Source organism: Xenopus laevis, chromosome 8S (genome assembly GCF_017654675.1).
Source record: "Xenopus laevis strain J_2021 chromosome 8S, Xenopus_laevis_v10.1, whole genome shotgun sequence".
Lineage (NCBI taxonomy): Eukaryota > Metazoa > Chordata > Amphibia > Anura > Pipidae > Xenopus > Xenopus laevis.
Genome location: NC_054386.1, coordinates 15915090 through 15940981, shown reverse-complemented (window position 1 = coordinate 15940981; position 25892 = coordinate 15915090). Strand labels below are relative to the sequence as shown.

General features: G+C 40.1%; 1 protein-coding gene across 8 annotated transcripts in view; it reads right to left on the bottom strand.

Moving 5' to 3' along the window:
- Positions 1 to 8259: 8259 nt before the first annotated feature.
- The window catches only part of mis18bp1b (MIS18 binding protein 1 b), a 42219-nt gene continuing 24586 nt past the window's right edge, over positions 8260 to 25892 (bottom strand). For 4 of the 8 annotated variants that reach the window (XM_018231813.2, XM_018231816.2, XM_018231815.2 and 1 more), the window contains exons 14-16: positions 11719 to 11864; positions 8855 to 8909; positions 8260 to 8731 (exon numbers count right to left, since the gene is read on the bottom strand). In XM_018231813.2, coding sequence (XP_018087302.1) covers positions 8501 to 8731; positions 8855 to 8909; positions 11719 to 11864 — 432 coding nt within the window. In that variant the 3' untranslated portion in view covers positions 8260 to 8500. 8 annotated transcript variants of the gene reach the window in all.

Below are 25892 nucleotides of genomic sequence, written 5' to 3'. Positions count from 1 at the left end.
AACATCATTTATTCTGTAGTACAGGATAGCTGTTTGTCTGATCGGTATTAGAAAAATTAAACAAACAGAAAGAGTTACAGTTGCACACAGTTCTGTAATATATATGCTTTTATATAAGATATTATCCAATTTCTGATCCACCATATTCTCTCACCCTCCACTCCTCTTCCTGTTGGGAAAACTATTCCAAGTATAATTTAAGGTGGACCTGTCACCCAGGCATAAAAAGCTGTATAATAAAAGTCCAAGTGAAACATGAAACCCAAATTATTTTTTTCTTTAAAACATCCATACCTTTTATAAACTCATTTAAAAGTCTCTTTTCTTTTCCAATTGTTTTTGTTGGCATTTTCGAATAAACAAAAAGAACAAAAAGCAGCAAAGCAATAGCTCAGCAAAACATTTGACAATTTCAATTTCATAATCTAACAATTCATTTCTAACCAAACATCAAGGGTCTGATTCACTAAGGGTCGAATATCGAGGGTTAATTAACCCTTGATATTCGACTGGGAATTGAAATCCTTCGACTTCGAATATCGAAGTCGAAGGATTTAGCGCAAATAGTGCGATCGAACAATCGAAGGATAATTCCTTCGATCAACGATTAAATCCTTCGAATCGAACGATTCAAAGGATTCAAATCCAACGATCAAATTATCCTTCGATCAAAAAAAGTTAGCCAAGCCTATGGGGACCTTCCCCATAGGCTAACATTGAGTTCGGTAGCTTTTAGATGGGTCGAAGTTTTTTTTTAAAGAGACAGTACTTCGACTATCGAATGGTCGAATAGTCGAAAGATTTTTAGTTCGAATCGTTCGATTCGAAGTCGTAGTCGAAGGTCGAAGTAGCCCATTCGATGGTCGAAGTAGCCCAAAAAATACTTCGAAATTCGAAGTTTTTTTTACTTCGAATCCTTCACTCGAAGTTAGTGAATCGGCCCCCAAATAAAGACAATAACAAAATTCATCAATGAAAATAAAATTATATAAAATAAGATAAAATTTTCCTCTCTACCAACCAAAACATTTACCCAAATAGTGATCAAAATGATCACATCTTCAGTCAATCTTGGAATTGCAATGAGCATAAAGAGAGGAGTCTTCGTCAGAATTATACATACATTTTTCTATATAAACCCTATCCTCAGACTCCAGAATTTTAAGATAGGGAGACCACAGTGTAAGAAAATTTTCTCTAAAACCCAAATTACCATACCTAAAATCTATTGCTTCATCTATGCAGAGAGCATAGACCTAAGATAGGATAAAAATAACCTTAAAATCTGCAGAAGTTTCCTGGATCCAATATAAAAAAATGGATTTACGGGTAGCAGCAATGGCCAGATGTACAAAATTCTTATAATTATTCCAAAATGTTGTCTTTGGAATATGAACAGCAGAAGATATTACCCGACACTCAAGCAGTGCAAATTCAGGAGACAATTTAAGGTCAATATTCAATTTGTCATTTAGGATTTAAGTCTCAGCTGTCAATCATATATTGCCTGCCCCTCCTCTATGCCTCAGACATAGAGACAGGGCAGCCACTTACTTTCACTTTCCATTCAGCACTTCCTAGATGTCAGTACCCTCCTTACATTCCACTTCCCTCCTCTCATTATATAATTGTGTAGGTTACCATGCATGGGAACCCCCGAATACTTCACAAAAGATGCAGCCGAAAACCGAACCGGCAAATTAGGGGTGGGAAGGAGAAAACATTTTTTTACTTCCTTGTTTTGTGACAAAAAGTCACCCGATTTCCCTCCTGCCCATAATTTGCATATGCAAATTAGGATTTGAATCGGCCTAATCCGAATACTGCTGAAAAAGGCAGAATCTTGTCTGAATCCCGAACCGAATCCTGGATTAGGTGCAGTCTTACTTACTGTATGTAGAGATTGAGCAGGCACTTCTAGGAACCAATCTCACCAGTCCGATTGCCATTTTGGAGTCAGGAAGGAATTTTTCACCCTCTGAGGCAAATTGGAGAGGCTTCAGATGGGTTTTTTGCCTTCCTCTGGATCAACTGGCAGTTAGGCAGATATAATAATAAAAAAAAAAAAAAAGCTTGAACTTGATGGACATGTCTTTTTTCAACCTTACTTACTATGTTACTTTTCAGTTAAAAAGTATTTATTTATTGTAGAGCACTAGGACACAACCTAACGCGTTTCGTATCAACAGGATACTTAATCATAGGCTGCATATTATTCTTCCCACAACATATTTAAAACAAGAGAGGACCAATTGGCTTTATGAATACTAGAGTTACACATGTGTTGCAATAAAGCACATAATGATTGGAGATATTCAGTGTGTTTTCACTAGTCAGTCCCACCCTTAAAGGGCTGGTTAACCGCCATCTTGGTACTCTTTTAGAAGTCAAATCAAAACAAGGAAAACTTTCTACAAAATAACAAAAAATAAAAGATAGTAAAACAATATATCAATTATGTATATATTTTTTGTTATTTTGCATAAAGTTTTCCTTGTTTTGATTTGACTGAAAAGTCTGCCTGAAAGATTGGTTTCATGAAGTGCCTGCTCAATCTCTACATACGGTTATCCGCTTCCTCAGCTGAAGGTTCAGGGGGTGCACCTGGACCCCTTCCTTAAACTGGTGAGTGTTTTTCACTTTGAGACCAAAAAAGACCTACTACATTTACCCATTGCTGTTTTTGATCCGCATTTCTACTTACTTTTGGGTGAAACACTGTGCAGGTACTTTGCCCACAGTGCAGATAAGATAACAACAGGCCAGATAAGCAGAGATAAGCAGACATTCATTTATTCAATGTTGCGCAAGGTACAACAACCGTCTGCATTCTTACGCCATAAATAAGTTCATGTAGGACATTACTGCAATGGTTTACCTGCCTTTAAGAACCTATTGTGCTGCTTCTGAGCATTCACTAATTAAGGTGTATTTAATTGTTCACTAAACACCAACCAGGAATGTGGGAGACAGTCGCTTGTGAGCTAACATTTAAATAAAACACAAGACTCAGTTTTTCCTTTTCATGGGTGAAGGTCGGCCACAGCTTTTATTAAAACCATATTTGCCAAAAAAAAAACGATAAGCAGAGGGATCTGCTGCTGCATCGAGCAGAACAACTCTGTGCATTCTTGCTGACAGCCGGGAAATCTCCTCTGGACCCGAGGTCATCTCCTACCTAAAGACACGTCACATCACAGTGAACTGGAGAAGTCTCTGAAATACAGTTGGTAGAATTCAAAGTGGGGTGAGGTCCTTTTTAGGCACGAAACGCGTTAGGCTTCTTGTATTTCCTAATAAAGTCTTTATTTTATTAAAACCTGAGCTACTGATTTACTAGCAAATGGACCTACAGATTGAAATATTGCAAGACAACCCTTGGACTGGGGGCTGTCCCAGTAAGGAACCATTTATTATGATTTTTCTGCTTTTTCCTTCTTATTTTTGATTGATAATTTTTTTCTTCCAAGCACAGAGGCATACACCACTATGTGTTAATTTATCTGAAATACAGTTGCCCTCATTTACCAGCACTTGGGCACTAACCCATAACAACCAATCAGTGCTTAGTATTTTTTGACATGCTGCAGAACAATAAGAGCAAAACTTTCATTAGTTGTCATAGGTCAGGGGTGTCCAAAAGGTAGATTGGGATAGACCTTTAACTGATGATTAATAGATCTCAAGACAAACAGCTTGTCTGAATCACCCTCCTATTTTATTCTTTTCAGATATTTATTACATTAAGGTTACAGAAGACATTTGTTTAAATATAACAATATAGATTCTCATAAATCAATATTTAAAGGGGAGGGTCACCATTAAAGTAACCTTTTAGTATGTTATAGAATGACCAAGTCTAAGCAACTTTTCAATATAGAGCACAAGAAAAAATGGAGCCGATTATTCGTCTGTTAAAAAATAGAAATTTATTAGGGAATCGTTAAAGATGGTAACGGTATGCCCATTACATATTCTAGGCTGCCCACTTTACGTGTTTTGTGGCTACCGATCACTTCCTCTAAGGAACTTTTCAATTGGTTTCCATTATTTATAGTTATTTGCTAGGGATGGGCGAATAGACCAGTTTCGTTTGAAAACCAAAGCCGGACGAATATCTCTCTGTGGTGCCTGCTAGGAAAACCCCGGCCACTGTGGTTTTCTGCTGATCGGAGCATCGGCCCAGGGTGTCCAGTTTAATTTACAAGGCCACAGCTCCGGTTACCCTGTCCTGCCTTTACTTTGTGGTGTCCCAGGCTTTAGAAACAAAATAGGCAGTTAGTTTTTGGGACAACTCCACCGTCTATATTTTTCAAATTTCTTTTAACCTTATTCTATGGAGTATGACCGAATAACCTTTTAACCCATATTGAATTTCTGGCCATTTTTTACTAATTCCTTTTTAACCAATTAATTAATTAATTACCAAGTCTCATTTTTTAGCCTATTTATTGCACTGCACTTTATTGGTGTAACTGAATTGCAATATCAATTTGCCAATTCTACCTTGATCGCACTTTATATATTAATTAATGAATTTATTTATTAAGGGGTGTTATTGGAATTTATTGGTGGGTTAATATACCCTTTGGATTCAGGAATAATCAATCATTTTTTCATCAGTCCAAGGACTGATTGATTTCACCTTATTTATTTGCACCAGCACTTTACCTAATTTATTAGTTAGCACCTTTATGAATTATTATTATCATAAATTATTTCGGTTTTGCAATTTATGATTTGAGTTTACTTGGTATAGATATAGCATTAACTATTTGGTGGGGTTTCTTTTTTCTTAAACAATATTGTTAACTTCTTTTACCTGACTTCGTCAGACCTCTACCTATAGTTTGGGTTAAATAAGGATCAAACACTTATATATACACACAGGGATACCAATCAGTGGTGTTTCTCAGTAAGTAAAAATAGTCACTTTGGGGTGTCTACCTTTTGGCACCCCAATTGTAAATTGCTATTCCTTCTCCTTTAAACAGTAACCGGATTACTGAAATTGCAACCTGGAAAGCTGGTAATAAAAAGCAAAATAACTAAAAAAACACATATAATAAAAAATGAAAACAAATTGCAAATTGTCTCAGAATCATTGCAAATTGTCTCAGAAAAATTGTATCATTCTCTACATCATACTAAAAGTTAACTTAAAGGTGAACAAGCCCTTTAAAGCATCACTACTAAAATGACAGGGCTGCAGGTGCTTCCAAACACTTCTTTGTAATAGAACATACTCCATAGGATTCGGGGAGATTAGTCGCATGTATTGTTCTTGCTAATTTTTATTAATCGTCTTTCTATGCAGTCCCTCTCCTATTCATATCCAGTCTCTTATTCAAATCACTGCAATTGGGTAATTTGGACCTTAGCTACCAGATTGTTTCATGTGCAAATTGAAGAGCTGCTGAATAAAAAGCTAAATAACTCAAAAACCAGAAATAAAAAATGAAAGCCAATTGTCTCCAAATATCTCGCTCTCTACATCAGAGATCCCCAACCAGTGGCTCGTGTACGACATGTTGCTCTCCATCCCCTTGGATGTTGCTCCCAGTGGCCTCAATGCAGCTGCATATTTTTGAATTCCAGGCTTGTAAGCAGGTTTTAGTTGCATAAAAACTAAGTATAGTGTCAAGCAGAGCCTCCTGTATGCTGCCAGTCTACATAGGGGCTACCAAATAGCCAATCACAGCCCATATTTGGCACCCGAGAGACTTTTTCATTCTTGTGTTGCTCCCCAACTCTTTATACATTTGAATGTGGCTCATGGGTAAAAAAAAGTTGGGGACCCCTACATCATACTAAAAGTTCTCAAAGGTGAACAATCCCTTTAAGTAATATTTTCCATGGAACAGAATGTTCTAACAATGTTATTATGGAAGTAGATCATAATGGGACAACACTAAAAGTAGACCCCACTTTTGTAAATTATGGGCATGAGTTATTGCCTAGGTACAAATTTCCCAGAGTTGATAAAGCACCGCACCAATTGGATGCACATTTCGGAGGCTGCTTGTACTTTGTTCAATTAGGTTGAAATTTTTGCTTACTAGTTTTGATAGAACGGGGTGAAACTATACGATAGGATGAATAATTAAGGGATGCACCAAATCCAGGATTCGGTCCGGGATTTGGCCAGGATCCGGCCTTTTTCAGCAGGATTCGGCCGAATCACTCTGTCTGGCCGAACTGAATCCGAAGTTGCATATGCAAATTAGGGGCAGGGAGGGAAATTGTGAGACTGTCACAAAACAAGGAAGTAAAAAATGTTTTCCCCTTCCCACCCCTAATTTGCATATGCAAATTAGGATTCGGGTTAGGCTGAATCTTTCACAAAGGATTCAGGGGTTTGGCCGAATCCAAAATAGTGGATTTGGTGCATCCTTAAAAATGAATGTATTACTGGATACAGGACATTAATGTACAAATCTGAACTGCGGGTAGGGAGGGGGAGAGGAGCAAACTGAGCATGCTCACGCCCGGGGCAAGGAGGTTTAAGCTGAAGGCAGGAAGTCTGATACAGAAGCCCATGTGTACACAATAGAAGGAAAGAAATGCAGTGTTTATTTTGACAGAGGACTCAGAGCAGCACTACTTTGGGGGTTTACTGGTGTATTTAGGTGGACCTTTCTGATAAGGCTTACTTAGTTTTAACCTTTCCTTCTCCTTTAAACATATCATATCCAAACATGTAGTTAGAAATTGCTAACTACATATCCATACATATTTTCTGGCAGATAATTACTTTCACTTTCCATTCAGCATTTCCTAGATGTCACTGCTCTCCTCACATTCCCCCTTCCCTCCTCAGGCTCTATGATTGTGTAGGGCACTGCACATGAGCATTACGTCCCCCATTCTGGTGCATACACGAGATTTTGAGGCAATACACAATTTCCCTTAATAACCATGTCCATAAAATGGCAGCTGCCTGCTTGCTGTGATTGTATAATTCCAAGACAGAAGGAAACACAATTTAAATAATATATACAGTGTAAGTAAAGTTCATTTTGCTCAACTAACATGATAGAAAATAATTTGAAATTATTTCTTAGGATGGCAGGTCCCCTTTAATGAGGACCAATTGAAAAGTTGCTTAGAATTGGCAATTCTATATAACATACTAAAAGTTAACGTAAAGATGAACCACCCCTTTAATAGTTTCCTGGACTATATGCCATTTTGACCGGCCATATATATGCCAATTTGGATCGGCCGGGGAGAAGGATTTGGTCGAATCCTGAATTCGGCGCATCCCTAATTATTTGGATAAAATAGAGTCTATTCAGAGCTTTCTGGATAACGGGTTTCCTGATAATGGATCCCATACCTGTAATAATAAAATTAAAATAGCGAACTGGTCAGTTTTGTAAACCAGCCTACAGTCAGGAGAAAGTTTCAGATGAAGAGAGGAAACTGGTCCCCATGGGAAGGAGCACTGTATAAAGCAGTCATGCTAAACACATTGGGGCACATTCACTAACCTCCGAAAATTCGCCAGCGACGGCTTCTCTCACACTTCGCCAGGCGACAATTCGCCAGGACAACACTAATTCATAAAATGCAAAGTTGCGTCCAGGGCGCAGATCGATGGCGAAGTTGCGCTAGTGTTGGCTAATTTGCATACTGCGGGAAGTTAAATTTCAATGGACGTATATGTTGCAGCAAATATATTACATTACAAAATGCCCTACACATGAGCCCAGTGTATAGTTTATGTGCCATATGTTAGGAAATGTAGGGGGGAAGCCAGGTACCCTAAAAAAAATGGTGATCTTTTGCAGCCTATCACCCTGAAAAACAAAAAAAGTTGGGAAATTTTGAACTATTTTTTAGGAACTTCTGTCTACGCTATTGCACCTGGTCTGAGGTGGCAAAGGCAAGTCTGTCGCAAGAGCTAATGTTTAGTAAAATCCGAATCTTAGTGAATTTGCGTAGTTACGTCCCTTCGACAGAGCGAAAATTCGCTAGGGAACGAAGTACCGCTACAATCTCCTTCACTAGCGAATTTACGCCATTAGTAAATCGGCAAAGTATCAAAATGACGTCACGCTGGCGAATTTTCGCTAACGTTAGACACTTCGCCCTTTAGTGAATTTCCCCCATTGGCTGATTTCAATAGCACATTAGAAATAAAATCCCAGACACTGGGCTTGGAATCCTAACCATTTCCAGCCATTTATCTGTAGTTGTTTAAGAGCTGACATCCATCAGACCTGCATGATATCATGGGATGACCTTAACCAATGATATAGAGAAGTCACTTTTATTTATAAATAAACAAAAACAAAATGGGGCTGAAGGGTAAGTAAAACTGAGTGAACAAAGGACTATACACAATTTAACATGTATTAATATTTTATATATATATATATATATACTGGGAACAGAAATTCATTCAATAGCTGACAATTTATTCAACAACTACACCTAAAGCAGTATACACTGTTAAATGAATTCCAGCCGAGAATGATTACATAAGTACAATATATCACATTTGCCTAAAGAATTCCTTTTTTGTAGTTACCGAAATCAGCAGCATATGAGCAGGATCATCAATAAAATGTTTGTTCTGGACAGAAAAGTTAGGGAGTGAGTTGTTACTTTGTCTATGGAGAAGGGTTTGAAAAATAGAAGTCCTCTTCTTCATCGTCATCATCATCTGATGCAGTTGGTTCGTCAGTTTTAAAGAGTTTTCCAATGTCCGATGTATCTTTACAGCCTTCAATATAATGGGGACAAAAATACGCAAATGATCAATACAAAAACAGAGTAAACACAAAGTAACACACACTGTGCACTCAATGATGCACAGCTACACAAAAATAACACAACTCATACATACCTCTGCCCAGTGCCGCTGTCCGTTGAGAAATTGGAGGGGCACACGAAGCTCCAACCTGATCATGGAAAAATGTAAAGGACATCACTAACCTGATCAATCACTGTTTTTGGTAGAAATTATATTTCTACATGGCAAATAATTTAGTAATAGGTGTAGTAGAGTCATCGAAAACCAACAGACCCAACAGTCAGGACATGTAAAAGTCAGGACATGTGAAACTGAATCATTTATTGAGGCTTGTTCTAATTAATAGCAGTGTTCAGAATAATAATAGCTTGTTCCAAATAATATCAGTATGGAATTCAATTAGTGATCATTCATTCTGTGAAATAGCCTTATTTAAAAGAGAACCAAACCCTTAATTATCAAAACCCCTACACCCCTACCCTACATAGACCCTGCTCCTCCCCCAGCCTAGCTGGTACCCCAGGGAAATGCTCCTAACTCATTTCTTACCTTTCCTTGCAAAGTCAGCGCAGGGGAGCTCATTGGCGCCATCTTTTTCTCTTTGGTCTTCTTCAGGAAGTAAGTGCTGTAAGTTGGAGGAGTCTTCAGGTATTTGACAACTGTGCATGCACCGAAATTGCCAAAGCTCGGGAAGAAGACCCGAAGATTACCAAAGAGCCGGAAGATGGCGCCCATGAGCTCAGATGAATCTACAAAGAGAGGTAAGTAAAGAGTTAGGGGCATTTACCAAAGGGGAGAACAGGGACGAGGGTCTATGTAGGGTAGGGGTTTTTATAATTAAGGGTTTGGTTCTCCTTTAAGGAAGGAAGGCAGCAAATGTTGTGCATGCTGGTTAAAGTGCATATAAAGAAGTGCTGAAAATGATTGGCTGCTCAGCTAAAATGATCTAAAATGCTTTAAAATGGCAACCAAAACCTGAAATACATGGAAGAAAATGGAAAACTACCATTCGAATGGATAGAAGAATGGCAAAGACTCAGCCAATGATCAGCTCCACTTTACACACCTTTACATGTTCCTGCGCACTTGATTAAGGGCCTAGCCCGAAACATGTAGTGTGGTTTGATATTCACTTCCCCAATAAAAGGAATATTTGCAGTCTAAAGCTGGCCATAAACGCAAAGATCCAATCTTCGATTCGTATGATTTTCAAACCGTGTGTGGAGAGTCCCGACATCTTTCGTCTGGCGGAAATCGGTCATTTGGTCGATCAGACAGGTCTTGTCAGACATAACTTTCGTACGATTGCTGTCAGGGGCAGAACATCGGCTGATCTGTTCTTTTTCTACTTTATTTGTTCGGAATGGTTAGTGGCAGGTCGGGAGATGGAGAAGTCCGATCGTTCGAGGATTCAGACGATCAAATCTTTGCATCTGTGGCCAGCTTGAAGCTGGCCATAGATGTTGAGATTTTTAAAAGATCAGATCCTGATCGTGAGACCACGATCTTCTCAGAACGATCATACGATCCTACGAATTTACCATCAACTAAAAAGACCAATTTGCCAGGAAAACAAAGGGGAGATAGTTTGCACTGGGACCGACAAAGATTTTTTGACCTGGCCGATCGATTTCCTGACAGATGTCGGCCGAAAAATCGTAAGATGTACGATCGTTCGAATCCCACTAACCGCACGATAATTTCGAAGGATTGGTCGGACTTCCCTAAAATCGGTCGTTCGGCAAGAAGAATCGTCGCGTCTATGGGGAGCTTTAGACTACTACTGTGGATTTGTCCTGCACTTCAACCTTCTTTTAAACAATTCAATTGAGGTATCAACACAGGATACCCCACAGGACAACCAGTAAAGAAACCCGTGTCGGTGAGCTGCAGTTTATCTTATATCTAATTGGAGTGAACACCAACCATTTGTTTTTTTTTTGGTGTGTTACCACCAGTAATGTGGACATGGTCAAGTTCTTGAGATAACACGGGTGTGGTTTAAATGGATGTAGAATAAAAAGGGGGGAGTGGTCAACACTGGCTTCCATTATCTGCTCTCCACCGCGTAGGCCGAAAAAATTCTGACCCTCGGTACCACAGAAGTTGGACAGCACTGAGCTGGATGATTTCACCACTACCATGAGCAGTAGTCTCCTCTCTTTTTCTCATTCGTAAGTGTTGAATCGGCTCCTACATGAACAGACTTCCGCAGATTTCAGCTCAAAATGCAGAGACTTGGGGGCACATCTACTAAGCTCGAGTGAAAGATTCGAAGTAAAAAAACTTTGAATTTCGAAGTTTTTTTTTGGGTACTTCGACCATCGAATAGGCTACTATGACCTTCGACTACGACTTCGATTGGAACTAAAAATCGTTCAACTATTCGACCATTCGAGTCAAGTACTGTCTCTTTAAAAAAAACTTTGACTACCTACTTCGCCACTTTAAACCTACCTAGCTACAATGTTAGACCTTCCCCATAAGTTTTCCAAGCCTTTTCTGATCGAAGGAAAATCCTTCGATCGATGGATTAAAATCCTTCGAATCGTTCAATCGAACGATTTTTCCTTCGATTGATCGATCTAAGTATTTGCGGTAAATCCTTCGACTTCGATATTCGAAGTCGAAAGGTTTTACTTTGAGGGTCAAATATCGAGGGTTAATTAACCCTCGATATTCGACCCTGAGTAAATGTGCCCCAGAGTGTGTGGCCTAATGCTGAATATTTATCACCTCACCCAAAAATAGAATTTTGGAACCTAAGGGAAAATTGTAAACACTTACAGGTCTTTTATTTAATTTTCCCCATTGTGATAATGCGCCTCCTTTGGTGTGTTTCTGCATTCTGTACACATATCTGTCATTGGTTGAGCTGTAGAAAGAACACAAAACATGAGGAAATGTTCCAGTGATTTGGGGGACATTTCCTTTGGTAGATGGAACATAAAGTTTACCTGTGTATGGAGCCCAACATTCCCGGGCTAATGTGATCACACTGGGGAGTGTAAGCCCAGGGGAAAAGACTTGAAGAAGGTGTTGTTGGGTCAGTGTTGCTCAGCTGAAACACATCGTCCTCGTGACTTGCTTTAAATGTCGGCAACTGCATGTGTGAAACGTACACACATTACAATATATTATTGCCAGTGATAGGTCATTTATTCACGTAACACTTTGGGATAAACAGATGGTTTTGTCTTGTTGCTGAATCTCCGGTTATCACATGCTGCTATATCAGCTATAAAGGCTGTGGCATCACGAGTTATACAGTAAGGGTCAGGGCACACGCTCAGATTCGGGGAGATTAGTCACCCAACGACAAATCTCCTCTTCTTATGGGCGACTAATCTCCCCAACTGCCTCCCACTAGAATCAGGATGGCACTCGGAGCTCTTCATTTTCCGAAGTCGCCCGAAGTTTCCTCGTGAGGCAAACGACCTCGGAAAACAACCTCGGAAAATGATGCGCTCCGAGTGCCATCCTGCCGCTGATTTACATTCTAGTCAACGGGAGGCAGTTCAGGGAGATTAGTCGCCAGAAGAAGAGGAGATTTGTCCCGGGCGACTAATCTCCCCGAATCTGAGTTTGTGCTCTGACCCTACGGAGTATGTTCTATTACAAAGAAGTGTTTGTTTGGAAGCACCTGCAGCCCTGTCATTTTAGTAGTGATGCTTTATTAAAGGGGTTGTTCACCTTTGAGTTAAATTTTAGTATGATGTAGAGAATGATATTCTGAGACAATTTGCTATTGGTTTTCATTTTTTATTGTGTTTTTTTTTTAGTTATTTTGCTTTTTATTCAGCAGCTCTCCAGGTTGCAATTTCAGCAATCCGGTTACTGTTTAAAGGAGAAGGAATAGGATTTTACAATTGGGGTGCCAAAAGTTAGGCACCCCATAGTGACTATTTTTACTTATTCAACACCCCGGGCCGGTACTCCGATCAGCAGAAAACCACACCGGCCTGGGGTTTTTCTAGCGAGCACCACAGAGAGATTCTCTTCCTGCTTCATCGGTTTTCAAATTTCCCAGGGCAGACGCATGCGCAGTAAAGCGATATAGCCTTTTTTTTGTTAAAGTCCAGCTTTCTGCTCTACTGCGCTTGCGCAACTGCAAGAAGACCTGAAGAAGCAGGAAGAGGATCTCTCCATGGTGGTCGCTAGAAGAACCCCGGCCCGGTGCAGTTTTCCTGCTGATAGGAGCGCCGGCCTGGGGTGTCAGGCAAGTAAAAGTAGTCACTTGGGGGTGCCTAACTTTTAGCACCTCCAAGTGTTAAAAGCTATTCCTTCTCCTTTAAATTCCCCTAGCAACCATGCATTGATTTGAATAAGAGACTAGCATATGAATAGGAGAGGGTCTAAATAGAAAGAGGAGTAATAAAAAATAGCAATAACAATACATTTGTAGCCTTACAGAGCATTTGTTTTTAGATGGGGTCAGTGACCCCCATTTGAAAGCTGGAAAGAGTCAGAATAAAATGGCAAATAATTAAAAAAAACTATAAGAAATAAATAATGAAGACCAGTTGAAAAGTTGCTTAGAATTGGCTATTCTATAACATACTAAAAGTTAACTTAAAGGTGAACAACCTCTTTAACCTTTTAAATGCCACAGATCGTAGAATCTACGTTCTGTGGCAAAGGTACTTGAAATGCCACAGAACGTAGATTCTACGTTCTGCAGCATTTCCCTCCCTGCAGAAAGCGGTGCGCATTTAAAAGCTGCGCACCGCTTCTGTTCCGTTCAGAACCCCCTAGGCAACGAGCAAATAAGGTTATACTTACCGATCCGGTAAGCGATCGGTTTTGGGCAGCCAATAGGAGCAGTGGAGACGCAAGGAGCACAGTGATGACGTCTCCACTGCTCCCCCCATAAATTACACCCGGAAAGCGCCGCCCCTTCCACTCCTGCTGCGCATCTGCTACAGTTGGAGCCCCCCTGCTGCCATTCTGCTGGTTTCCTGCCGAGTTGGTCGCTTTGATTGCCTGGATTCGACTGAGTGAGCTCAACTACACCTCTCTACACCCTTTATTTCTGTTTATTTCTGTTTATAACTGTCTAAAAAAAATTTTTTTTCTTTTTTTTTTTTTTTTCTTCTCTCTTTGGCCTTAGTACACTTTTGCACTAAAACACACTTACAGGCAACTTTGCCAAGCACACACTCACACTCACACTCACACTCACACTTACTCTTACTTTTTTCTCTATACTTTTTTTCTTTACTTTTTTTTCTTTGCTTTCTTTAGTAGTTTTTCTTTATTTGTTGTTCAAACTTTATTTCTGATCTTGTATTACAATTATTTGATTGCTTTTTACTGTTTTTTGCCATTTTATCATTGGTTTGTGTTTTTTATTGCTCTTATTGGTTTATTTCCCCTTTGCATTGTTCTTTACTGCTGGTTTAGTTCCCCTTTGCATTGTTCTTTACTACTGGTTTCCCTTTGCCGTAATACTGGTGGATCTATAGTTCAGACTACCGATTTCACCCCAAAAACTTAATTTTTATTGCTTTTGGTGATTTTATTAGTTTATTCTTTGCATTGTTCTTTACTGCTGGTTTCCCCTTTGCATTGTCCTTTACTGCTGATTTAGTTCCCTAGAAAAGTTTCCCTTTGCAGTGACGCTGGTGGATCTATAGTCCAGACCACTGATTTCACTCCAATAACTGTTCATTTTCATTGCTTTTGGTGATTTTTTTAGTTTATTCTTTGCATTGGTCTTTACTGCTGGTTTCCCCTTTGCATTGTCCTTTACTGCTGATTTAGTTCCCTAGAAAAGTTTCCCTTTGCAGTGACGCTGGTGGATCTATAGTCCAGACCACTGATTTCACTCCAATAACAGTAATTTTCATTGCTTTTGGTGATTTTTTTAGTTTATTCTTTGCATTGTCCTTTACTGCTGATTTAGTTCCCTAGAAAAGTTTCCCTTTGCAGTGACGCTGGTGGATCTATAGTTCTGACCACCAGTTTCACTCCAATAACAGTAATTTTGCTGCATCTTGTTGATTATATTCAGTTTTTCCCTTGCATTTTTTACTACTTGCTTAGCTCCCCAAAAAAGGTTTTCTTTGCAGGGACACTAGTGCATCTAGGACCCTTGACCACTGATTTCAGTTGTTGTTTTATTGCTTTGGGTAGTGTTATTGCATTTTAGTGATTGTATTCAAGAGTTTTCTTTGCACTGTTCTTTATTGCTTGTTTAGTGCCCCTAAAAAACGTTCCCTTTGCTGTGACTTAGTTTTAGTGGTCTTATTCTGCTTCATTCAGCTGATTGTCCCAGAAATTTGCTGGCTTGTGTTTTTTTGTTTTGTTCTGGTGGTTTATATTAGCAGGGGTTAATTCTTGGTCATCTTGCTGGCTTGGTTTTTTTTTTTTATTCTGGTTGTTTATATTAGCAGGGGTTAATTCTTGGTCATCTTGCTGGCTTGGTTTTTTTTTTATTCTGGTTGTTTATATTAGCAGGGGTTAATTCTTGGTCATCTTGCTGGCTTGGTTTTTTTTTTTTGTTCTGGTTGTTTATATTGGGAGGGGTTAACTTTTGGTCATCTTGCTAGCTTGTGTTTTTTTTTTTTTGTTCTGTTTGTTTGTATTAGCAGTGCTTGGTCATATTTTGCTGGCTTTTTATTATTCTCATATTTCAAGTAGGAGCTGTCTTGCTTTCTCATTTGTTTGACTGCCTATTGATTCATAGTTTTGCAATTGTCTGTATATTTCTGGCACAATGGCCAAACGGTTTTATACCGCTGAGGAAGCGGCTAGGTTTTGCATGGACTCCAGCTCAGAGGAATTCAGCGATTCAGATTCTGAGTATGTCCCATCTGATGCCTCTACTGAGGAATCAGAGGTAGGTGATAGCAGCACTATTAGCGCAGAGGCTAGTAGTGGCGGCACACTTACTGCTGACGAGTCAGAGGCTGGTGGCAGTGTGCCAGATGCTCCCATGGAGGTTGAAGAGGGTGAGGGTAGTGGTGATGCAGCAGTTGGAGCGCCTGTGTGGGGGCCTCCCTGTAATTATGCCCCAGAAATTCCCCCATTCACTGCAGTCGCGGGCGTCAAGGTGGACACCACTAACTTTCAAATCCTAGATTTCTTCAATCAATTTATTACAGAGGCCATCCTACAGGACATGGTCCATTTTACAAATTTATACGCTGAGCAGTATCTTGCCAGCCACCCTTTACCAGGGTATTCAAGAGCCCATGCGTGGTATCCCACTAATGTCGGTGAAATCAAAAGATTCCTGGCACTCACATTGGCAATGGGACTCGTAGAACGTAACACCTTAGCCTCATACTGGGATACCACTACAGTCCTTTCCATCCCTCTTTTTTCAGCCGTTATGCCAAGAAACCGTTACCAAATTTTACTGCGGTTTCTTCACTTTAACGACAACGCAGCGGCTGTTCCCCCTAATGAGCCCGGTCACGACAGGCTTTACAAATTGAGGCCCCTTATAGATAGCCTGTCTCAGCGCTTCGCAGAGGTCTACACCCCCTCCCAAAATATTTGTGTGGACGAGTCCCTTTTGCTCTTCAAAGGGCGCCTTAGATTTCGCCAATACATCCCTAGTAAGCGGGCTCGCTATGGGATGAAATTTTACAAACTCTGCGAAAGCAGCACGGGCTATACTAGTTTTTTCATGTTCTATGAAGGAAAGGACTCTAATTTGGACCCCCCCGGTTGTCCCCTTGATTTGACTGCCAGTGGTAAAATTGTCTGGGAGCTCATAACTCCACTGTTGGGCCGAGGTTACCACTTATACGTGGATAACTTTTACACGAGCATCCTCTTATTTAGGACCCTTTATTGCTTGGACACCCTTGCCTGTGGCACCGTTAGGCAAAACCGCAAAGGACTGCCTAAGGAACTGGTGGACAAGAAATTGAAACGTGGAGAAGTACATGCTCTAAGAACCGATGAGCTCCTGGCCCTAAAATTTGCAGACACAAAAAATGTTTTTATGCTTACTACTATCCACAATGAGAGTGTAGTTGTCCAACACAGACGTGGCAGGCCCGCAAAATCAAAGCCACTCTGTTGTAAAGATTATAGTAAGCATATGGGTGGCGTCGATAAAACAGACCAAATTCAAACTTACTATGACGCCACCAGAAAAACCAGGGCCTGGTACAAAAAAGCAGCAATTTACATGATTCAAATGGCCCTCTATAATTCTTATGTCGTTTACAAGGCGGCAGTACCAGGCCCCAAATTGTCTTATTACAATTTTCTGCTGCAACTGCTCCCTGCCCTTTTGTTTGGAGATGTACAGGAGGTTCCAGATGTGCCTGGCAATGACAATGTTGCCCGAATGGTGGGTAAGCATTTCATTGCCCAAATTCCACCAACACCTAATAAAAGATATGCCCAGAGAGCTTGTAAGGTTTGTCGTTCCAGGGGTGTTAGAAAAGATGTGCGGTATTTTTGTCCCAAGTGTCCTAGCAAGCCTGCTTTGTGTTTCGAACCCTGTTTTGAGGTGTACCACACTGTGGTACACTACGAGAGGGCTTGAATTCTGTGTTGTGTTGGTAGGTTAGGGCTCTCTGGGTTTGTTGGTGGTAAAAGGATTTAGTAAATCTGTATAGTAAGCTTGGCATTCTCTGTTTAGGTGGTTAGGTGTGCTGGCAAAGTGATGCACTTTTTTTTTTGTGTTTTGTGCAGTGGTTTTTCAGATTCATGCACTTTTTTTTTGTGTTTTGTGCAGTGGTTTTTCAGATTCATGCACTTTTTTTTTGTGTTTTGTGCAGTGGTTTTTCAGATTCATGCACTTTTTTTGTGTTTTGTGCAGTGGTTTTTCAGATTCATGCACTTTTTTTTGTGTTTTGTGCAGTGGTTTTTCAGATTCATGCACTTTTTTTTTGTGTTGTGCAGTGGTTTTTCAGATTCATGCACTTTTTTTTTGTGTTTTGTGCAGTGGTTTTTCAGATTCATGCACTGTTTTTTTTTTGTGTTTTGTGCAGTGTTTTTTCAGATTCAAGCCCCCCATTGAGATCTAACATTTCACGCTCTAGGTTTTTGTGCACACACTAGCAGTAATTGGTTAGGTGTGCTGTCAAAGTGAAGCTTTTTTTGTGCTGTCAAAGTGAAGCGTTTTTTGTGCAGTGGTTTTTTAGATTCAAGCCCCCAATTGAGATCATTTTGGCAGGTCCCTTCTTCATTTATAAATAGGTTATAGATATTGGTAATGAAAAAAAAAGTTTGACAAAATAAAAGTTGGCAGTTTTTTTTCTGTATAGTAATGATCTTTGATTTATGGTGTAGGATTTGGCACAGGGTGTGCAATTTTTTTGTGCTGTGTAGCAGTAAAAACAGTTGTGTGTGTATATAGGTTTGTTATTAGTATATGCATTCAGCTTTTGTGTTGAGCTACGGTGCTTTAGGCCAGTTGTAGTGTTATGGATAGCATTTGTATTGCGCTGGTGCCATAGCGAACTGAGGTGCTGGTTGGTCGAGAGGGCGCACGATAGAACTTGTGGTGCGTGATGAATACGTGGGATGATGTGCATCTCTAATGCTGATGCCACAAGTCTTTTTTTTTACTGGCACCTCAAAAGCTCATCTATCAGCGCAGTTATCTATAGTTTTGTCTGTATTTCTGGGCAACATTTGCATTTGTTTTTGTAGATTTAGGCATCTCTGGATTTGTGGGTAGTATGTCTTCAGTTTTCTTGAATAGCAAAGGTTTTTGAGCACAGGGTGACCGAAACACTATGGTCTATCGTTTAGATTTGTTCTTAGTGTATGCATTCAGCATATTTTTCCTGATAAGTTGTGGTTGGAATAATCCATTTTTTTTGTACTTATAGCACAAAGTGAATATATAAGCAGTGTTTAGGTTAGACTAAGTTGCAGTGCTCTCTGAATACTAAGGGCTGGGACACACTGGGAGATTTGGGGAGATTTAGTCGCCTGGCGACTAATCTCTGCGACTTTTCTCCCCGAATGCCTCCCCTCGCTCTGCGCCTGGCTAAAATGAAAAATCGCCTGCGCTAATCACACGTGGCGATTCGTTTTCCGAAGTCGCCCGAAGTTTCCTGAGGCAACTTCGGGCGACTTCGGAAAATGAATCGCCGCGTGTGATTAGCGCAGGCGATTTTTCATTTTAGACAGGCGCATAGCGAAGGGAGGCATTCGGGGAGAAAAGTCGCGGGCGATTAGTCGCCAGGCGACTAAATCGCCCAGTGTGTCCCAGCCCTAATAGCACTTTGCCATACCTGTTACCAGTGGGGCACCAGCTTTCTACAAACTTCTGCTGCTGGGCATAATTTTATCTCCGCTGCTAATGCCCCAATCCTTATTGTTGCCACCTAAATTCCTAAACTTCTTAGGACACTTGCATAATTTATGGGCCAAATTTACTATGGATTTTGTTGGTAAATATATCTGCAAATGTGGTACAGATTTTGTCATTGCTGAAATAGTGTAGGAAGAAGCAAACAAATTGGTATTGTAACACCACAGGACAGATGAAACTCAAAGACGCTCCACTGAATCCAAAATGGTGAGTGAAATATGTTTTGGGGTTAATATGGGGTAGTAGCAACCATATACAGATCCACAGAGTAGCCCCAAAATTCTCTAGGAGAATTCTTGGGGATAAATCTAACTTTGTACATTGTATTTTCCTTTATTTCAGACCAAAGCACAGAGTTTTACAATGGAATGCAACCACAATTCTCCACATAGTAAAGCAAGAATGGCATCTCTGAATAGTTGAAGGTGTTTATTTTCAAGAAATCTATAGTTTTTGGGGGTTATTTCATTGGTAAGGGACAGTTTAGGATGAAATATGGATACTTGCACATAAATTCACAGAACCAATATTAGACATTGTGCCTGTTTTGGGGTGTTTGGTGGCTGCGTATCTATGTCTATTTATACATATGGGGTATCATTTTATTCAGGGGAACGTGCAGATTGTTATTGAGCAGGTTTTTCTCAGTTGCCATGGAAACTTAGAGAAAAATATAACTTTTTATATCTTTTTTCCTTTATTTCAGACCAAATTGCTGACTTCTATGAATGATTGCAGCCACAATTCTCTGTGTAGAAAAGCGAGAATGGCATCTTTGAATAGCTGAAGAAGTGTACTTTTCGGATATATATGGTTTATGGGGGTTATTTTACAGGTAAGGGGCAGTTTATGATGAAAAAACTTGAGAACTGTACATAAATTTGCAGCCCCAATATTACGCATTGTGCCTGTTTTGGGGTGTTTGGGGGCTGTGTCTCTATGTGTATCCATACATATGGGGTATTGTTCTATTCAGGGGAACTTGCAGATTGTTGTTGAGCAGGTTTTTGTTAGTTGCCATGGAAACTTTGGGAGAAATCTAACTTTGGAACTCTTTTTTCCTTTATTTCAGACCAAATCGCTGACTTCTAAGAATGACTGCGGCCACAATTCTCCGTGTAGAAAAGCAAGAATGGCATCTTTGAATAGCTGAAGAAGGGTACTTTTCGGATATATAAGGTTTGTGGGGGTTATTTCACAGTTTGGGGGGTGTTTAGACTGAAAAACTGCAAGTAGTACACATAGAGCGCAGCCCCCAGATTTTCAACTGCAATTGCCCTTATGCGTTGCTCCTGTTTTGGGGTGTTTGGTGGCTGCGTCTCTATGTGTATCCATACATATGGGGTGTTGTTCTATTCAGGGGAACTTGCAGATTGTTGTTGAGCAGGTTTTTGTTAGTTGCCATGGAAACTTTGGGAGAAATCTAACTTTGGAACTCTTTTTTCCTTTGTTTTAGACCAAATCGCTGACTTCTAAGAATGACTGCGGCCACAATTCTCCGTGTAGAAAAGCAAGAATGGCATCTTTGAATAGCTGAAGAAGTGTACTTTTCGGGCATATAAGGTTTGTGGGGGTTATTTCACAGTTTGGGGGGTGTTTAGACTGAAAAACTGCAAGTAGTACACATAGAGCGCAGCCCCCAGATTTTCAACTGCAATTGCCCTTATGCGTTGCTCCTGTTTTGGGGTGTTTGGTGTCTGCGTCTCTATGTGTATCCATACATATGGGGTATTGTTCTATTCAGGGGAACTTGCAGATTGTTGTTGAGCAGGTTTTTGTTAGTTGCCATGGAAACTTTGGGAGAAATCTAACTTTGGAACTCTTTTTTCCTTTGTTTTAGACCAAATTGCAGACTTCTAAGAATGACTGCGGCCACAATTCTCCGTGTAGAAAAGCAAGAATGGCATCTTTGAATAGCTGAAGAAGTGTACTTTTCGGGCATATAAGGTTTGTGGGGGTTATTTCACAGTTTGGGGGGTGTTTAGACTGAAAAACTGCAAGTAGTACACATAGAGCGCAGCCCCCAGATTTTCAACTGCAATTGCCCTTATGCGTTGCTCCTGTTTTGGGGTGTTTGGTGGCTGCGTCTCTATGTGTATCCATACATATGGGGTATTGTTCTATTCAGGGGAACTTGCAGATTGTTGTTGAGCAGGTTTTTGTTAGTTGCCATGGAAACTTTGGGAGAAATCTAACTTTGGAACTCTCTTTTCCTTTTTTTTAGACCAAATTGCTGACTTCTAAGAATGACTGCGGCCACAATTCTCCGTGTAGAAAAGCAAGAATGGCATCTTTGAATAGCTGAAGAAGTGTACTTTTCGGACATATAAGGTTTGTGGGGGTTATTTCACAGTTTGGGGGGTGTTTAGACTGAAAAACTGCAAGTAGTACACATAGAGCGCAGCCCCCAGATTTTCAACTGCAATTGCCCTTATGCGTTGCTCCTGTTTTGGGGTGTTTGGTGGCTGCGTCTCTATGTGTATCCATACATATGGGGTATTGTTCTATTCAGGGGAACTTGCAGATTGTTGTTGAGCAGGTTTTTGTTAGTTGCCATGGAAACTTTGGGAGAAATCGAACTTTGGAACTCTCTTTTCCTTTTTTTTAGACCAAATTGCTGACTTCTAAGAATGACTGCGGCCACAATTCTCCGTGTAGAAAAGCAAGAATGGCATCTTTGAATAGCTGAAGAAGTGTACTTTTCGGACATATAAGGTTTGTGGGGGTTATTTCACAGTTTGGGGGGTGTTTAGACTGAAAAACTGCAAGTAGTACACATAGAGCGCAGCCCCCAGATTTTCAACTGCAATTGCCCTTATGCGTTGCTCCTGTTTTGGGGTGTTTGGTGGCTGCGTCTCTATGTGTATCCATACATATGGGGTATTGTTCTATTCAGGGGAACTTGCAGATTGTTGTTGAGCAGGTTTTTGTTAGTTGCCATGGAAACTTTGGGAGAAATCTAACTTTGGAACTCTCTTTTCCTTTTTTTTAGACCAAATTGCTGACTTCTAAGAATGACTGCGGCCACAATTCTCCGTGTAGAAAAGCAAGAATGGCATCTTTGAATAGCTGAAGAAGTGTACTTTTCGGACATATAAGGTTTGTGGGGGTTATTTCACAGTTTGGGGGTGTTTAGAATGAAAAACTGCAAGTAGTACACATAGAGCGCAGCCCCCAGATTTTCAACTGCAATTGCCCTTATGCGTTGCTCCTGTTTTGGGGTGTTTGGTGGCTGCGTCTCTATGTGTATCCATACATATGGGGTATTGTTCTATTCAGGGGAACTTGCAGATTGTTGTTGAGCAGGTTTTTGTTAGTTGCCATGGAAACTTTGGGAGAAATCTAACTTTGGAACTCTCTTTTCCTTTTTTTTAGACCAAATTGCTGACTTCTAAGAATGACTGCGGCCACAATTCTCCGTGTAGAAAAGCAAGAATGGCATCTTTGAATAGCTGAAGAAGTGTACTTTTCGGACATATAAGGTTTGTGGGGGTTATTTCACAGTTTGGGGGGTGTTTAGACTGAAAAACTGCAAGTAGTACACATAGAGCGCAGCCCCCAGATTTTCAACTGCAATTGGCCTTATGCGTTGCTCCTGTTTTGGGGTGTTTGGTGGCTGCGTCTCTATGTGTATCCATACATATGAGGTATTGTTCTATTCAGGGGAACTTGCAGATTGTTGTTGAGCAGGTTTTTGTTAGTTGCCATGGAAACTTTGGGAGAAATCTAACTTTGGAACTCTTTTTTCCTTTATTTCAGACCAAATTGCTGACTTCTAAGAATGACTGCGGCCACAATTCTCCGTGTAGAAAAGCAAGAATGGCATCTTTGAATACCTGAAGAAGTGTACTTTTCGGGCATATGAGGTTTGTGGGGGTTATTTCACAGTTTGGGGGGTGTTTAGACTGAAAAACTGCAAGTAGGACACATAGAGCGCAGCCCCCAGATTTTCAACTGCAATTGGCCTTATGCGTTGCTCCTGTTTTGGGGTGTTTGGTGGCTGCGTCTCTATGTGTATCCATACATATGGGGTATTGTCCTATTCAGGGGAACTTGCAGATTGTTGTTGAGCAGGTTTTTGTTAGTTGCCATGGAAACTTTGGGAGAAATCTAACTTTGGAACTCTTTTTTCCTTTGTTTTAGACCAAATTGCAGACTTCTAAGAATGACTGCGGCCACAATTCTCCGTGTAGAAAAGCAAGAATGGCATCTTTGAATAGCTGAAGAAGTGTACTTTTCGGACATATAAGGTTTGTGGGGGTTATTTCACAGTTTGGGGGGTGTTTAGACTGAAAAACTGCAAGTAGTACACATAGAGCGCAGCCCCCAGATTTTCAACTGCAATTGCCCTTATGCGTTGCTCCTGTTTTGGGGTGTTTGGTGGCTGCGTCTCTATGTGTATCCATACATATGGGGTATCATTTTGTTCAGGAGAAGTTTGTCTTTCAAATTGTCTGTAATTATAGCATTTATAACGGTGTTATTTTGTCAGATTTACATTTATTCCTGCGTCTAAGTTAGCATTTTAGAAAAAAACTAAAAATTCAACAAAAAAGCTCTAAATATCACAACGCACTGGTAAAATGTATTTGAATTTTGAGTAAAAACTACAGCACCCCTAGAAACCTGAAGGTCTGTAGTTTCTAAAAATACCAAACTTGAAGGGATAATTTAGATTTACATATAAGTTATGCTGCATCAACTGTCACGTGTGCTTATCCAATTTGTTCTGGTGTAAAATTCTACAAAATGCTGTTTTAGTTTGGGGGTTACTCCTGGACAAAAAAAGTGGGTTACTGATACATATTGGGTATCGTTGGACTTGGCAGGATTAGGGCTTTTACAAACACAAAAAAAATTCATGTAAAATTAACTTTTCTGTGGAAAAAAAACTCAAGATATACATAATTTTTTAACAATTTTATTTTTTTTTTACATATTTCACCCAAAATTCACATTAAATCCCCAGAAAAGTAGCAAAATTCCGCTTGCACGTCAAAGCCCATTTTAAAACGAAAAAAACAATATATAATTTTCCTAGTTTCATGGAGGTTTTTCTACAATAAAACCTTGTTAAACTGAACAAGTACAAAATGCTTAAAAACGGCTGGCATTTCGCGTAACCAAAATGGGAAATTCTGCTGGCACTTAAAGGGTTAAATAGTTGGAAGCGGATTGTTGACAGTAACACGTGTTTATATCGTTACGTAATCAGCTTGAAAAAGGAACTAAAATGTTCTGAAAGCTTGCTATGATTATATTAGTTAGCCAATAAGTATCACCTTTATACCGCTTTTGTTATTTTTTATTCAAAAGGGTTGCGCTGTAATTAGTACATTAGTAATACTGAGATCCAAAAAGAAGAAGAATTGCTATTTTGCAATTACACAAAATAACGCGGTATGTATCTAGAATATTGGTTTAAGCTGTCTATTATATATAAGTCAAACAGGCTAAAAAAACCCTTTAGGGCAGAGACTTACGCTCAGATTTGGGAGAGTTTAGTCGCCTCTTGTTCGTGGAGACTAATCTCCCAGAACTGGCTCCAGTCGGCGATTTCAATTCTAGCTTGGAGCGCTTCGTTTTCAGACGTCCCCTAAAGTTTCCTCGTGAGGCAACTTCGGGCAACTTCAGAAAACGAAGCTCATAAATTGCCATCCTGACGGCGATTTAGATTCTAGCCGGAGGGAGGCAGTTCGGGGAGATTAGTCGCCCCAAAGAAGAGGAGATCTGTCGCTGGGTGACTAATCTCCCCGAATCTGAGCGCGTGTGATGGTTGCTGATTCCCTTCTCTATACTGAGCCTCTGCCCTAAACTGCAGGCTGGGGATCTACAAAGTAGAGTCCTGCAGCAGGTCGGGTATCCGCAAAAACCTGCGGTACGAATTTCCGGGTGCGAGTATAGACGCGGGTCGGCGGTTCTGCGGGTTGGGCCTTCTCAGTAGCGATTTTTACTCCTTTTTTCTGATCACGTCTACTTCCGATGATGTCACTTCCGGTTACAATGACAGCACTTCCTAATTCTTGATGGTCAACAGGTCGCGGGTCTGGGTTGCGGATAAGGTACTTGCAGGTCGGCTCGGGTGTTCAAGCGGGTAAGAATGTGGGTTGCGGATTGCAGGTATGGGTTCCAAAAAATGGACCCGCGCAGGACTCTACTACAAAGCTCTGATAGGCTGAAAAGTAGGTTTAGATATTTCAGCCAATCACAGTCTTGCAACAGCTGCAGGTTACAAGAGCAACGCAAAGTGTTGTGAGCCAGCATATAGTGTTCTTTTATTGATTTGCCCTTGGAAAATGTTCTACCTTAGCAACAGTGCTAGAAACACACATTTCAGAACAATTAACAAGACCACTTTGAAGCACAGAGCACCTACACACTTTGCTGACCTTCGCATTAACAATGTAAATGACTAATGGGACTATATCAAAATTTCGATTTGTGTCAGAGGTTTTTTCCACTTCACAAACTTTTGTTTTTTTTTTTTTTAATTCAAATGTTGACTAGTTTATTAAAGTACAAAAAATTGATTTAATTAAATTGTGAAAAAGAATTTTATATCAATTTCAATGGGTCAAAAAATGTGAAAAAACACTAAAGGGCAGTTTTATCAAGGGTTGAAAACTAAATTAAAATTTTCGTTTTTCAAAATTCAAACATTCGAATTTTAATCCCCTTATTCGAATGTAAATTTGAATGTGAAATTTATCAACCCTCATCCGTGGAAACAGTCCTAATTGGAATATCGCCACGTAAAACCTGCCGAGTTTATGTACAAGTCAATGGCAGAGCTCCGTTGAGCCATTTGGAGATGTTAATAGCCTTCCTGTCACTGGAGTT